The sequence below is a fragment of the Notechis scutatus genome, chromosome Z (genome assembly GCF_049901735.1).
Source record: "Notechis scutatus isolate UNSWTSFEM ecotype Mainland chromosome Z, rNotScu1.2, whole genome shotgun sequence".
NCBI lineage: Eukaryota > Metazoa > Chordata > Lepidosauria > Squamata > Elapidae > Notechis > Notechis scutatus.
Window position 1 is genome coordinate 96,459,212 of NC_142025.1, and position 16,426 is coordinate 96,475,637.

Here is a 16,426-nt window from a genome sequence, read left to right on the forward strand (position 1 = left end):
GGGAGATATATAGTTTTTGATAAAATACGCACACAAACACTATGTGATCTCAGCGAAACAGGAAATGTACGAGTAGAGGATCCAATGAAGATGGCTCACATGAGAACTAAATGCTTTTAAAATTAAAATCCCGGCACAACATTTTCTGAACAAATTGGAAATTCAAAAAGAAAGCTAGTTTGGAATTCTCTTCCTTCATATGCTAATTTGGTGTCAAGTTTGTATCTTCAATTCCTGAACCTCTAGTTGCAGATTCTGAACTTCATATCCCGTTTTGCTGAACTTTACTGATTCTGGAAAACAAGGATGAAATGTACAAAAAATAATTTTCTGGTGTATTTTCAGGATGTAGCAAGAAAAACAATACTGATCATTTTAACCACTTTAATTCTGTCTGATAATGCAGAAAGGAAAAAAGGTAACACCTGAAAAGCATTTTAAAAAGGTAGGCCTGTTTGCTCTTTCAGATTTCAGAAATAGCTTTTTGTACTTTGTTTTTTTTTAAAAATCAGATTAACTTCAAAACCTCTGTATTTTCAATGTGATAGAAGTTGGTCCAGCTACTGATAATATTGCCTTGGCCAGTACTGTCAATTAATGTATAAGCAAAGCAGTAGGAAACTTAAAACAAATTATTAGTTAAGCCAAATGAAAACTTGGATGCTGCCAGTCAGGAGAACTAAAGTATATTTTATTTCCTATATCAGAGAAGCTCGGATATGGACTATCAGTTACTCAGAAACATAGTGATAAAGGAAAGCTGCACAAGATTCAGCATTCTTTTTTTTACAATTGCTTGACTTGCCAAAAATATCAGGGGGAGGGTGAATTTAATTGATGCACGTGTTGTTTTGGAGAAAGGGCTGCTGTCTATACTTGTAGAGAAGGCACCTTACTGGTTCAATTGTTTGTTCAGATGAGACACCATTGGAAAGGGAAACAAAAAACATGACGGACACACCAGAGTTGCCTCAAATAGCGAGATGGCCAGCAAATAAATATAAATATAATAATGATATCGGTGTACTAGGAGATGCCAGTGTCGAAGAAAAAGAACTGAAAAAAATCATGAAATATTGCTACCTGGCCATTGAAACGATGTGATTATGGATGAAACATGTAACAGTGATACCTATTGTCATTGGGGCACTTAGTACCATGTCCAAGAATTTTGCAAAATATATCAAGAAGTTGCAGCTGCCTGCAATAACACCAGCGGAACTGCAAAAAACTGTGCTACTCGGAGCATCATATATCTTTAAAAATACTAGGATGCTGGCAGCAACCTTTATCAACTATTGTGATACATTGTTAAATGTTCAGTTGTGCGCGTCATACCCGGCCTCCTTTTCGCTGTCAGAGGCCTTCAGGAGCTTCTGTGGCCGGCAAGACTTTCCTGAAGGCCTCTGCAGCCAATAACAGAGCTCCAGATTGATCAGGACCTTTGTTATCACCTACAGAGGCCTTCAGAAAAGCCTTGCCAGCTGCAGAAGAAATGGGCCAGCAAGGCAGGTGCCGGGGTATACAAGGCCTGGCTACAGCTGTCCAAAGTAGTGGGGTAGCTCCACTCCCCCATCCCCACCCTAGCTTAATTTTTACCCGTGCACTCTGAAGTGGGTGGGATCTTAATTAGGGTTTATTTTAGGGATAGGGCTTATATTGGGAGCACATGTAAAAATGAAGCTAGGACTTACTTTCAGGGTAGGTCGTATTTTCGGGAAAACAGCACACACACACATATATACATACATACACATGCATACATACATATACACACATTGTTGCTGAAGGTAAAACACAAAGCTTAGGTCTACCTAGTCATGTTCTGTAGATCCCCAGACCACATGACATGCTGAAAATTCTGAGAAGCATTATCCACATTGCAATTCCCAGCATCAAGAGAATGGTTTAGCTTTACAGTGTTGTGTGAACTCGGCCATCATAATTTCTAAATAAAGTTTTATAGCAAAGTATGTTCTGCAAATCCAATCAATACTTGAGTTATGACCTTAATTGACCCCCAAATGACTATAATTGAGCCCCAAATTTATGCTAAGTAAAACATTTGTTAAGTGAATTTTGCCCCATTTTATGGCTTTCCTCACCACAATATTAAGTGAATTATTGCATTTGTTAAAGTTAGGAACAAGATTGTTAAGTGAATCCACCTTCCCCATTGACTTTCAGTCAATGAAAAACAGCTTCTATCCCAGGGCAGTAGCTCTGTTGAATTCTACTGTATAGTGCAGTATTGGTGTGGTGTCGGGGTTTTCAATTCAATGTGTGCAGTGTGAAGGATGTGTGTTTGTGTTTATTTTCATGGTCATGATGTGCATTGAAGATGGTGTTTGATTTCAATGTAATCACAAAAAGCTCATCACATGACCCAAGGACACTGCAACCGATGTAAATATGAACCAGTTGCAGAAATGGACAGATTAATGCTTACAATTAAGGAAAAAGATGGAACTTAATATTTCTCGACATGGGACTTATTTTACCAATGGCTAGATAATAAAACAGAAGTTAGAAATATGGAAATACAAAAAGGACTAATGTCATAAAGGAGATTTGTTAAAGCAGACAAGTAAAATTTTATCATTATTATATAATTAATATCATTGTGATGAACATTATTGTTAATATTTTGATTATGATTTCCTAAAAATAATTGTACCCAGACACTAGTTTGATTGAAATTGAATTTTTACATTATATAAATAAAACAAATAAAAAATGGAATAAATAAATAAATATGAACCAATTGCCAAGCATCTGAATTTTGATCATGTGACCATGGGGATGCTCCAATGGTCGTAAGTGTGAAAAACGGTCTTGTCACTTTTTTCAGCGCTGCTGTAACTTTGAAAGGTTAGTAAATGAACTATTCTAAGTCGAGGACTATCTGTAGTAGTTTTTAATAAATCATGTTTAAATAAAACATTGTTTATGTGGTGAATCTAGTCCAAGGCAGTAGTATATGCAAGGGTATGTTGCAATGGCAGATCATTTCAGAACCATAAAGACACTATCAGAGATGTGCAAGATATGCCTTAATATCATCCCATTTGATTGGATTGTTGCTGTGGGAATATAATCAGGACATTGGACACAGATTTTTCTGTTGAAATAGAAGTACAATAATTGGATTGTAGATTCCTTCTACAATCCAATGGGTCACCCTACCCTTTTTGTCCATCTTGTTGTGCATCATCACTGTACTCTCCATTTTATTCAATAGAGGGATGAAAGGACAAGAGATAGTTCAGGAAGAATAAAATACAAATACCTTTTATCTCTTAGTATCATATTAAAATAAATGAAGACACTGCTTTTACTTTCCTCCTCTTTCCTTCTAAGTTAATGTAAATATAGCCCTTTTGTAGTTTATCAGGTATTGCCTATTTTCCCCCCAAGTTGCTTGCCATCCAGCTCATCCTTCTGTTTTGTTTTTGTCTGGTGTCATATTAAATACTTTGTTCCATTACTAAATTTACCAAGCCAAGTTTCCTCTTGCTTCTCTTTTTCCCTTCCAGTTTCCATTGCTTTCCCTGGCAACAGATGATTTTAGGAGAGCACCAAAATCTGCATTGCAAGGAAATCGGACAAGCTATCTACAGACAAACAGCACAGTTTTTAATGAAAACGTTCCACATTTTGCAGAAGCAACACTCAAATGTAGTCTGTTTTTAGACATGTGAGTTTGACTTCTAAAATGGATTAAGCATGTAGACAAGATTAAATATGAACTCCCAATCTCTGTTGCAAAGGCATGGCAACTGGTCCTAATATTGATCCTGATAAATATTAATTTTATAAGTCATGCCAGTAAATCATATCCACTTATTTGGAAACTTTAATTCTGACTTTTTTGAGAGTGAGAGGATAGCAGTGGTGAGAGCAAATATTATTATAAAGTCACTTTGCCTAGGATTGTCTTTAATATTTCTTCTTGAATTTGAATTCCTATTATAGCTTCTCGGTTTTGCTCTACTTCTGAGTACGATTTGCCCACATCGTACTTGATGCACAACAAACCAGGATATTACAATTGGATTTTTCTTTCTGTGCAGTACAAATTGTTGTACAGCAAAGCAATATAGCAACATCTTATTCATTAAAAAGTATAACAGGAAAAAATACATGGGAATGTTTCTTTTACAAACCCAGGGCATTGAAGATCCATTTATAAAGTTGAAAATTAAGTCCAATTCTACAATTCTTTCTCCATCCATTTTTTTCATTTCTTCCATCCAGAAATAAATCCCATTGAATTCAACAGTTTATATTTCAGTAGATGTGTTCAGTTAACACACGCAGTAGATGTATTCAGTTCTTTTTTACAGCTGATTTCATTAAAAAAAGAAAAGATAATTCATTCATTTATCTGAAATGTCTGGGCTCCCAAGTTGTTCCATTTACTTCAAGTTCTTTTAAAAAACAATTTCCGTTGTCTATTGTAATGGAATATTTTTCAATACAATATTTTCAGATTAATTTGATGATTGCTGTACTCCAGTTTCCCTTAACTGGCGCCTTCCAGATGTGGGCTGCGTCTCTTAACATTCCTAACAACATGGCAAATAGCCATGCTGACTGAGAATTTCTAGGTTTCAATTACATTATTTCTAGAGGGTGACTGGTTGGAAAAAACTGTGCCAATGGAAAATCAGTGACACTGATAACAGTGCCACCTCTAATAGGAACATCTTTGCTCCTAGTACTACCATTTTTTGAAAATAATAATACAACGTCTATATAACATTTACAATAGTATCTAGTTTATAAAAAGTGATTAAAGTAACAAAAAGTATTTATTTCACTCCTCAAGTGTCTCAGAGGTACTGAGAGTCAATAAAATGAAAACAGACATGAAATTAACAAGGCTGGTTCCATCTCCTTTGTACTTATAAGAGTGGATTTAAGCCTGGATTGTAACCTTGAAGGTGATACTTACATGAAGACAGAGAAGGATTTCTGTGGTTTGCAGTTAACTGGATCTTCTGCGTATCTGCAACTTCCCTCCAGGTTCTTGGTACTCTCTGAACTTGCTTGTTTTCTTTCAGGTGTTTCATTAGCCTAACTAGGTAACATGATCAGTGCTAGTGACTACCTAGTTAGGGTAATGAAACATCTGCAAGAAAAAAGCAAGCTAAGAGAGCATAAAGGGCCCTTCATTTCAACCCTGAGCTAGAGATATTTTTCTTTATTGGTACAATAGAACAAGTCATTAACCTTGCTGAGTCTGCAAAGCTTTTGCCCTTAGCTAGTTATTGAATGTATAACTAAGTTTATGAAAAGTAATACAAATTAATCAAATGTTGTCTTCATTGTTACCTGAAAGTATCCAATTATTTCAGCAAATAATATTTTCCAGATGTTGAATTATGCAACCAATAGTAATTCTGACAGATAAAGGAGAAAACCAATACAGTAGATCATATTTAGGTAAAGTTTACCTATTTGATTTAATCTGCTTTGGTATTAGAAAGGCAAAATACATATTCCATGGATTAATATGTGCACTTATGCTCAACCTTTGATATACGTATTTTATTTTTTTATTTGTCTTCTTCTCTCTTACCTTCTTTGGTTTCTCATGATGAGATACATGCTTCTCTTGCGCAGGGGATGCTGACCGACTCCTCCTTCCTCCAATAAAAGAGCCACCTCCAAAATGGCGTGATGTCTTCTGGAGGCAAGTGGGATCAGATGGAAATAGAAGAGAAAAGTAAAAGCAAACAGGAAGAACTAATAGGCTTCCACTACTACCAATAACAGTTTGGTTTTTATAATTTACAAAACCCTCTTCCTCCTAGACATTTTCACTATCATTTTATGTCAAGCAAGCTTCAAGCTGGAGATGCTGCCAGAGATCATTTTTGGGACCATGGCATAATCTTTAAAAAAAAGATCCAAACTGGGCCATGATATTTGGCCTAAGAACTGGCCAGCCCTAAAACTTAATAGACTGACTCAACAATCTTTTTTACCGCCTCAAAGACAAACAACGTGCAAAAACACAGATCTCTGAAGCAGTTGTTGTTTAATAGTAATCTGTTACTGCTTAAAAGATCAGTAGTTTTGTTTTCAGAGGGAGTATTTAATTTTTTCCTATACCCTCTTGTCCAATATTAGTCATATTTTATAAGCAATCAAACTACTGCTACTACTGTTGTCTTTTTATCATGTAGGAGAAAACCACAACTTAGATTAGGAACAGTTGTTTATTCCTCCAGGAATACTATTTCCTAATCCTAAACTTCGATTGTTTGTTGAAAGAACATTCTAATTAGAAACATAGGTCACTCCTCAACATTGGCACATTTAATTATACTATACTATCCTATACTTAATACTATGCTAACTGTATTGTGTGAGTATACCATTGACAGTAACTGGGAACAGCACTCTTGAATTTCATAAAATGGTTTAGAGATGCTAAATTTTATAAAATGGTTTAGAGATGCTCTTAATGAACACGGGATCTTCTGCGTTATCTAGCTATCTAGCTTTCATAGTAAAAAATATATATCATAAATTAAATTTAGGAAGTTATCTATTAGGAGAATGCAATGAATACCAAGTATAATGAGAGAAAGGTTTATCCTTAAGGACACGATCTACTAGTTTTAGCCTTCCAAGCAGAGTATTTTTCAGATGTGAGGGATTATAACTCTCCTAATCTTAACTGGTATTGATAGAGACAAAGTTTAACACATATTGAAAATGCTAGTTGGAGATGGTTGAGCTAGCTATTTATCTGCTGAAAACTCGGTGATAAGTAGAATCTACATAAGAATACCTAGGACATACAAGACCAATACTAGACCAATACTCGAATATAGCTCATCTGTCTGGAATCCACACTGTATATTGGACATTAATACAATTGAGTGAATCCAGAAGTATTTCACGAGAAGAGCACTAAACTTCTCTGCTCACAGAGGAGTTTACCCTACACCACCAGGCTTGAAATTTTGGGCTTTAGTACACAAACTTATCTGCTTCAATGTCCTACCAGTCAATGACTACTTCAGCTTCAATTGCAACAATACAAGAGCACACAACAGATACAAACTCAATGTAAACCACTCCAAACTTGATTGCAGAAAGTACGACTTCAGCAACAGAGTGGTCACTGCCTAGAATGCACTACCTGACTCTGTTGTTACATCCTCAAACCCCCACTCCTTTAACCTCAAACTATCCATTATTGACCTCACCCCATTCCTAAAAAGTCTGTAAGGGGCATGCATAAGTGCATAATCGTGCCTACTGTCCCTGTCATAATATCCCCATTTATTCATACCTATTTCCTGTATTCATACTCATGTTTATTCTTATACCTATTATCTTGTAAGCAATTGACAAATGAAATAAATAAAATAAAATACATCTATGTTATGTTTATTTCATGGTGGAACTCCTCAGGGATAGGGCCCTAATCAGAGGGCTGGAGGGGGGAGATGCCATGTGGATTTCCTGTCTCAGGAATCAAATTAGACGCCCTAATAGGAATATATACCGGACTTCCAGTTTGAGCTTCTTCAGTGACGGACCGAAATCCGCGATCATGTGCGGTTTTGATCCATGCTCGCCGCTGGAGTGTCCTGAGCCGGCTGGATTCAGGGCTAAGCCATCCCGTAGAGGTGGTGAAGAGGGGGAAGACCGCCAGCAGGGTTGAGGAGAGCCGCACATCTCCTCAGCTGGCCATTACTCCCTTTCCTGAAGGCGGTTGCAGCGGTGGTCAGAAATGGCCACCTCAAAGAAGACCAGAAAAGAATGTGCAGGAGGATGATAAGAAGAGAAAGTTTTGGTTGACTGGGTTAAACTGAAAAAGCAACAACATAAGGTACCCTGGAATTTGAACTATAAAAAATAACATTGTTCCCAAAGAAGACTTTGAAGCAGCGAAGGAGAGAGGGAAGGGAAAGGATTTGGCTTTTTTTTCTTCCCTTCCTTATACTGACAGCTAAGAGATTTAAGTAAGAAATTAACAAAAATGCACTTTGACATCAATTTAAGCTGAAAATAAAATGCCAAAGGGATAATAAAGACTTTTGGATACTCAAAAACCTTTAAAAGCAGGAAAGGAGAGAAAAGGAAAGAATAAAAGGGTGGGATCTGGAAAAATGGAGGAACTAAAAGGAACTGGAACTAAAAGGAACTTACAGCGAAACCTTAACAAGATCCCTAAAAGATACATTCTAACTGAAACTTTGTAACAAAATAATAGAACCCCAGGAAGAGAAAGTGGAAAAAAGAAGCAAGAAGAAACAGCTTTGGATTATTTGGATTACTTGGTGATTTTTGGATTTTTGGCTATTGGATTTAAATGACTAAAATCAATCAGGTGGTTGTTTAAAAGTGTTTAAAATGGCATCACTTTTAGAAGAACTGAACATGTGACTTAAAAAACAGAAAGAAGATGCACAAGAAGGAAGAGGTTCTTTTGGCTTCGTATTTCAATTTTTAGAAATGGAGATCTGGAACTATGAGAAACAACAAGAAACGCTTGTAGAACAAGGAAGCTGGGACAAAGAAGAAGCCATCTTTAATGATCAAGTAATTTTATGTGGGGGGGAAAAAAGGAAAAGGGGGAAAGAGAGTGAAAAGTTTAAGATTTGAAAAAACAACCCAAAAAAAGAATAGTTTGAAAAATAATTGTAATATTAGGAAGCAACAGAAGAGAGGATCACAGAAGAGAGAATTAGAAGTAGACAGACAAGGGGCAAAAAGGGGAGGGAGAAGAAGAGGGGGAAGAAGGAAAGGAAAGGAAGTTATAAAAGACAGAAACAAGATATAGAGAAACGGGGAAAATGTATAAGGATTGAAAGTATAAGCCTATTTAGAGATAATGGGTGGAAATTTAATTGAAAAAGGGATTCTGCAAAGGTACATAAGATAGTATTGTTATATTAGAAATAGAAATAATTTTAGAAAATATGAAACAATATATGATTAAAATGATGGATAAAATACTTATTGTAATGCAGTGGAATGTTTGTTAATAAATAAATGAAATAAAGTGAATGAGAGAATGAAATTAGGAAAGGATGGGAACATTTTAATTATTATTAATGATTTATAAAAAATAAAAGTGAAAAGAAATATGGGAAAAAAGAATTAATTATGGAAAGTTTGTAAGTGTTCACAAGGAAGTATGATATTCAATTGAAAAGAAATGTTAAAGATGTTAAGATTCTAACTAATATTAATGATAGAATTGAATTGGAATGGAATGAGTGTTTTATTTACTATTGTTATATATATACTGCTCAAAAAAATAAAGGGAACACAAAAATAAGACATCCTAGATCTGAATAAATGAAATATTCTTATTAAATACTTTGTTCATTACATAGTTGAATGTGCTGACAACAAAAGCACGCAAAAATTATCAATGGAAATCAAATTTAGCAACCCATTGAGGTCTGGATTTGGAATTACACTCAAAATTAAAGTGGAAAACAACACTACAGGCTGATCCAACTTCGATGTAATGTCCTTAAAACAAGTCAAAATGAGGCTCAGTGGTGTGTGTGGCTTCCACGTGCCTGTATGACCTCCCTACAATGCCTGGGCATGCTCCTGATGAGGTGGCGGATGGTCTCCTGAGGGATCGCCTCCCACACCTGGACTAAAGCATCCCCCAACTCCTGGACAGGCTGTGGTGCAATGTGGCATTGGTGGATGGAGCGAGACATGATGTCCCAGATGTGCTCAACTGGATTCAGGTCTGGGGAATGGGCGGGCCAGTCCATCGCATCAATGCTTTCGTCTTGCAGAAACTGCTGACACACTCCAGCCACATGAGGCCTAGCATTGTCGTGGATTAGGAGGAACCCAGGGCCAACCGTACCAGCATATGGTCTCACAAGAGGTCTGAGGATCTCATCTCGGTACCTAATGGCAGTCAGGTTACCTCTGGTGAGCACATGGAGTCAGGCTACCTCTGGTGAGCACATGTGCGGCCCCCTAAAGAAATGCCACCCCACACCATTACTGACCCACTGACAAACCGGTCATGCTGGAGGATGTTGTAGGCAGCAGAACATTCTCCACGGTGTCTCCAGACCCTGTCACGTCTATCACATGTGCTCAGTGTGAACCTGCTTTCATCTGTGAAGAGCAGAGGGCCCCAGTGGCGAATTTGCCAATCTTGGTGTTCTCTGGCAAATGCCAAACGTCCTGCACGGTATTGGGCTGTAAGCACAACCCCCACCTGTGGACGTCGGGCCCTCATACCACCCTCATGGAGTCTGTTTCTGACCATTTGAACAGCCACATGCACATTTGTGGCCTGCTGGAGGTCATTTTGCAGGGCTCTGGCAGTGCTCCTCCCGTCCCTCCTTGCACAAAGGCGGAGGTAGCGGTCCTGATGCTGGGTTGTTGCTCTCCTACGGCCTCCTCCACGTCTCCTGATGTACTGGACTGTCTCCTGGTAGCACCTCCATGCTCTGGACACTAGGCTGACAGACACAGCAAATCTTCTTGCCACAGCTCGCATTGATGTGCCATCCTGGATGAGCTGCACTACCTGAGCCACTTGTGTGGGTTGTAGACTCCATCTCATGCTACCACTAGTGTGAAAGCACCGCCAGCATTCAAAAGTAACCAAACCATCAGCCAGAAAGCATAGGAACTGAGAAGTAGTCTGTGGTCACCACCTGCAGAACCACTCCTTTATTGGGGATGTCTCGCTAACTGCCTATGCTTTCCACCTGTTGTCTACTCCATTTGCACAACAGCATGTGAAATTGATTGTCAATCAGTGTTGCTACCTAAGTGGACAGTTTGATTTCACAGAAGTGTGATTGACTTGGAGTTACATTGTGCTATTTACCGTATATACTCGAGTATAAGTCGACCCGAATATAAGCCGAGGCACCTAATTTTACACAAAAAAACTGGGAAAACTTATTGACTCGAGTATAAGCCGAGGGTGGGAAATGCAGCAGCTACTGGTAAATTTCAAAAATAAAAATAATTAATTTGGGAAACGATCTCACTATCATGAAAGGTTTAATTGATTCACTAACCCAAAAGAAGAAGATGATGATGACAGCGGGAGGCAGGAGTCACTCTCTTCCCCTCCCTCGGAGGCCCCCTGAGTCAGGAGTCGCTACCGCCGGCATGGTCCCAGTCCCGCCGCCTCGGGAAGGGAAAGGCAAAGCGCTTTTGCCTTTCCCTTCCGGCTGGGGCTGTTGGGAGTCGCTGCCGCCGGAACGGCCCCAGTCCCGCCGCCTCGGGAAGGGAAAGGCAAAGCGCTTTTTGCCTTTCCCTTCCCGGCTAAGCTGTTGGGAGTCGCTCCGCCTGCCTTTCCCTTCCGGCTGGGGCTGTTGGGAGTCGCTGCCGCCTGCCTTTCCCTTCCCGAGGCGGCGGGACTGGGGCCGCTCCAGCGGCAGCGACTCCCAACAGCCCCAGCCGGGAAGGGAAAGGCAGGCGGCAGCGACTCCCAACAGCCCCAGCCGGGAAGGGAAGGCAGGCGGCAGCGACTCCCAACAGCCCCAGCCGGGAAGGGAAAGGCAGGCGGCAGCGACTCCCAACAGCCCCAGCCGGGAAGGGAAAGGCAGGCGGCAGCGACTCCCAACAGCCCCAGCCGGGAAGGGAAAGGCAAAAAGCGCTTTGCCTTTCCCTTCCCGAGGCGGCGGGACTGGGGCCGCTCCGGCAGCAGCGACTCCACACCATTTTTTTTCCAGAGGGGAATCTGACTCGAGTATAAGCCGAGGGGGATTTTTTCAGCACAAAAAATGGGCTGAAAAACTCGGCTTATACTCGAGTATATACGGTAAGTATTCCCTTTATTTTTTTGAGCAGTGTATTTTTGACATAGTGTGTATTTTAAGAATGTACCAAGCAGAATTCGATTGGAAATTATGTACTATATTGAATGTTATAATTTTAAAGGCATAAATTGAAGTTTAAATAAGAGTTGAATGGATAAAATTAAAAGATATAAAGGTGTCATATTCTAATAAGTAACTACAGGGGAAAATTTGTTTAATGAGAAAAGATAATATGAAATTGAAATAGGACAGACAAAAGTATAAATATGATTGGAAACACATTGAAACTTAGAAAAAGATATATAATTGAATTTAGATATGAGATAATTAAAAATAAAGTTGAGAAAACCAAAGGAGGTGAAAATTATGGAGAAAATGTTAAAATAGTAATAATATACGGAATAGAACACAAAGATGAATATGAAATTGAGTTTGTGTCTGTATCAAGAAGTGATAACCCGGGATCACGCTATTCTCAAAAAAAGATGTTTTATTTGTATTATGTTTTTGTGAAAACCCAAATAAAATTTATATTTAAAAAAAGGAATATATACCAATGAAGCTTTTGGCCAGGCCTATGAAGACAGTAATTTAATATGATGACATTTCTTATAAGTCTTGGTAACAAGGGAGGCAACCTACTCAAATTCAGCACTATTTTCCCTTTGTTTTGTTATTAAGTTCTTTAATAATAACTGGCTTGGACAGTTAATCCAAGGTGAAAATGAGGCCTTGGGAATGCTGTCTTACCTCCCTCCCTCCTACAGATTGTCCTGAAAGCAATATTTTAAAAAATCTGTAAAAGCAAATTTCCCTGGAACTATACACTTAATAATATTAAATGAAGGAAAAATGCAAACAAAAAATAAAATTCAAGGAGAGGCGGGGCTGGCGTTGCGGCGGTACAACGTGCAATCTGGAAATGTCTGTTGCTATCTTTGCTGCTGGACGGTCCTTTTGGACCTAAACTGTCCCATAGAGACGGTGACAAAAAAGAGCATACCCTGTCGATCCCGGGGACATCACAAAGTCCCTGGTAGATCCAGGAGAAGCTCTTTTTTCTGGCAGCAAAGAGGCGGTCATTGAAGCTGCTGAAGCTGGGACAGCTCCGGACGGAAGAGAATAGAAGAGCAAGTGTGTTGGTTTGGTGAGATGATTTTTTTTAAAATCCTATTATTTGAGAGAACACCCTAAGAAAAAGAAAGAAATTGTAAAAATTGAAGACAGAAGAGGCTAAGCGGCGATTTTAAACAGGAAATCAAACTTACTGGGTTTTTTTTTATTATTCTATTGCTGGATTGCTTATGTATGCTTTTTAACTTTTTAACTGGGCTGGTCTTTTTTTCCCTTTTTTCTTTTTTGCTTTTATAATATTTTATATTAAAGATCTTTTTTTAAAGTTTTCTTTTAAGTTTTTAGTTAATTTTTGCTTTTTAAAATACTTTTAACTCTTTTGTTTGGATAAGGGTGGGAAGTGAAAGTAGAGGAAGCTAAGTAACACTGCCACTCAGAGGCTTGGAAACATTGTTTTTTTCCCTTCATTTTCTGAAGACTAGATAAAGCTGAGAAAGAACTGAGGCTTTTCTTCAAGTACTTTGAGCCTGTTGATAAGATAGAGGGAAATGCATGGAAGAATGTTATTCCAGGTGCTCTTCTGGGTTACTATCAGCGGCTGGAGTCTGGTATTGAGAGAAAGGTTGGAATTTAAAGAAAGAAGATTATAAGATCCTTAGGAAGAGAATTATAAAATCTGTCTGGAACTTAACAAAAAAGCCTTGGACATTATACATTTGCAGTGTGTTTTTCTTTTCTCTCTGATAGAAAGTTGGCTTTCTTGCTTTGGCTTATCCTCTACTTACATCCCCTCCTTAGCTACTTATTTTTGGTGGACATCTGTGATTTTGGCTTTTTGGAAACTTTTTTAATTTTTCCTTTTTATTTTTCTATTATTATTGTTATTGTTATTATTTTCTTTTTTAAGGGAATAGATTTTTTTCTTCCTCCTTTCTTCCTTTTTTATCTCCTTTTTTATATTGGATCTATTTGTGACCCTTTCTTTTTTATTTTGGAGACTGTTTATGGTATTGTCTGGCCCATTCCACTCCGATTAATTGGATTAAGGTGTACAAGAACCTGAATAATTTTATTCTTTTCTCTTTTTATACTGATTGTCCTGACAATTTTCCTTTTTCTTTTTTGGTTTCCCGCTAATTAATTAATTGATTGGATTAAGGTGTATAAGAACCTGAAGAATTCTCTGTTTTACTTTGTTTTCCTTTTTTATTCTTACTTGGAATTACATTTGTTCAATATACGAGTGGATTAAGGGGTAGAAGAACCTGAAGATTTTGTATTGTTTGAAATCTTATAATTATTGTGAAATGAGCAGGAAAATAATGGCGGCTGGCTCTTCAATACCAACTTCTTCCTCTTCACCGTCTGGAGGATCAATACAGACGATGTTGCAACAAGAAAAAGAACAGGAAAGAGTGACGTTGCAGATGATTATGCAAGGAATTCAAAACATACAAGCAAGAACAGAGAATATTAAAAAGAGAACAGAGAACATCAAACAAAGAACAGAGAATATTGAACAAAGAACAGGAAAAACAGAAGAAAAGGTTGAGAATATCCACCAAATGATGATGAAGTATGAGGACAGATACCAAAAAATTGAAGAAGATAAACAAAGAGACAAGAAGATTGGAGATATTGACTGTAGACTAAACGTGGTCGAACAAGATAAGAGTGGAATGTTGGGATGGGAGATCAACAGATCAGAATTTTATCTCAGATTTCAAAATATAGAGGAAGAAAAAGGAGAAAACTTGGCAGAAATAATGACAGAAATTTTGGCTGAGGCATTGGAAATAACTAAAGAGAAGATGATGGATGGAATAGATGAGGTGTTTTGAGTTTTTACAAAATATGCAATAAGAAATAAATTGCCAAGTCCACATCAGATTTACAAAGAAAGCTACTAAAATGCAAATACTACAGATGGCAAGAGAGAAAACATTGAAATATAAACACAAGGAGATTGTGGTCCTGAAACAAGTACCCAGAAGAGTGAGAGAGATGAGAAGAGAGTATCAATTTTTGACCAAAATACTACTTAAAAAAGGTGTGAATTAGATGGCTGATACTAGAAGGCCTCATGTTTACATGGCAAGAACAAAGACACAGAATAGATTCAATTGAGAAAGCAGAATTATTTTATGTAGAATATCTTAGAGGGAAAGAGGAGGAGACAGATAGGGAAGTGTCATTAATTGAATTTCAGGAAAAATGTCAAGCAGCGACTGGAAAAGAAGAAGGTGCAGTAGGCAGAAAGGTGGAAATTAGAGAACAACGAGAACCGAAATCTACTAGGGCTGCAAAACCTACTTATAAAGTATAACCATGGAAGAGAAAAAATTGATTACAATTAACATAAATGGACTTAATTCAGCTATTAAAAGAAGGAAAACATTTCATAAACTAGAGAAATTAAAATTTGACATAATCTGCCTACAAGAAGTACATATTAAAAAGCAACATGAACAAATATTGATACAGCCAAAGTTAGGGAAAATATTTACTGCATTGACATGATGTAAGAAAAGAGGAGTGGTTTTATATATTAAAGATATAATTCCAGTGGAACTGATTTACACAGATGATGATGGAAGAATTTTGATGGTGGAAATAATGGACAATAATATGAAAATAGTTTTGATAGCAATTTATGCTCCAAATGATAATCCAGAAGAATTTTATAGAAAATTACATATGAAAATAATTGAATTGGACTAGATTAATATTTGCATGATGGGAGACTTCAATGGAATGGTAGATGACAAATTGGACTATAAAACACAGAAAACAATAAAGCAAAGTAGAAAGACTCTTCCAAAATCCTTTTTTAAAATGACAGATGAAATAAATTTAAAAGATGCATGGAGAGGAAGAAATGCTAAAACAAGGCAATACATTTTTTATTCAAATAGACACTCATCATGGTCTAAAATAAATATGATATGGATGTCAATAGAATTGATTTCTAATATGCAGAAAATTGATATCAAAACAAGTACTTAGGCAGACCACAATCCAATGACAATTAAATGGAAAGGACAAAGAAGAAAATCTAGATGGACCTTAAACAATACTATATTAAAAGAAACAGACTTTGTACAGAAAATGGAGAAAGAATTGGCCTTTTTCTTTAAAGAAAACAAAAAAGAAGATACATCAATACAAAATCTTTGGGACACAATGAAGGCTTATGCCAGAGGCTTCATAATAGACTACACAAGGAAAAGAAATATTATGAAAAGACAAGCCTCTAAAGCATTAGATGATTACCAGAGACTTTACAGAAACTGCCACAAAAAAAGGACATTAAATTAAAAATGGACATAATCAAACACAAAATGGGGCTAATGGAAAAGGAGGAACTAGGACAAAAAGTTAGAGGTGCTAAACAGAACTATTTCGAAGATGCAAATAAACCAGGTAGATGGTTAGCATACAAATTGAGAAAGGAGAGAGAATCAAGAAAAATAATGCAATTAATAGATGACCAAGGGCAAATTTGCTATGGAAATAAAGAGAAGAAAAAAAATTATACGAGATTATTAAGGAAAATTGTA

General features: G+C 37.3%; 1 protein-coding gene across 5 annotated transcripts in view; it reads right to left on the minus strand.

The window, feature by feature from the left end:
• The window catches only part of MLLT6 (MLLT6, PHD finger containing), a 117,737-nt gene that overhangs the window by 68,100 nt on the left and 33,211 nt on the right, over window positions 1–16,426 (minus strand). For 4 of the 5 annotated variants that reach the window (XR_003371066.2, XM_026669822.2, XM_026669819.2 and 1 more), the window contains exon 7: window positions 5,585–5,692. Coding sequence is in view for 4 of the 5 variants with exons in the window: in XM_026669822.2 (XP_026525607.1) it covers window positions 5,585–5,692 (108 nt within the window). In the remaining variant the exon portion in view is untranslated. The remainder of the gene's footprint in view (window positions 1–5,584; window positions 5,693–16,426) is intronic. The other variant, XM_026669821.2, reaches the window with a different exon arrangement.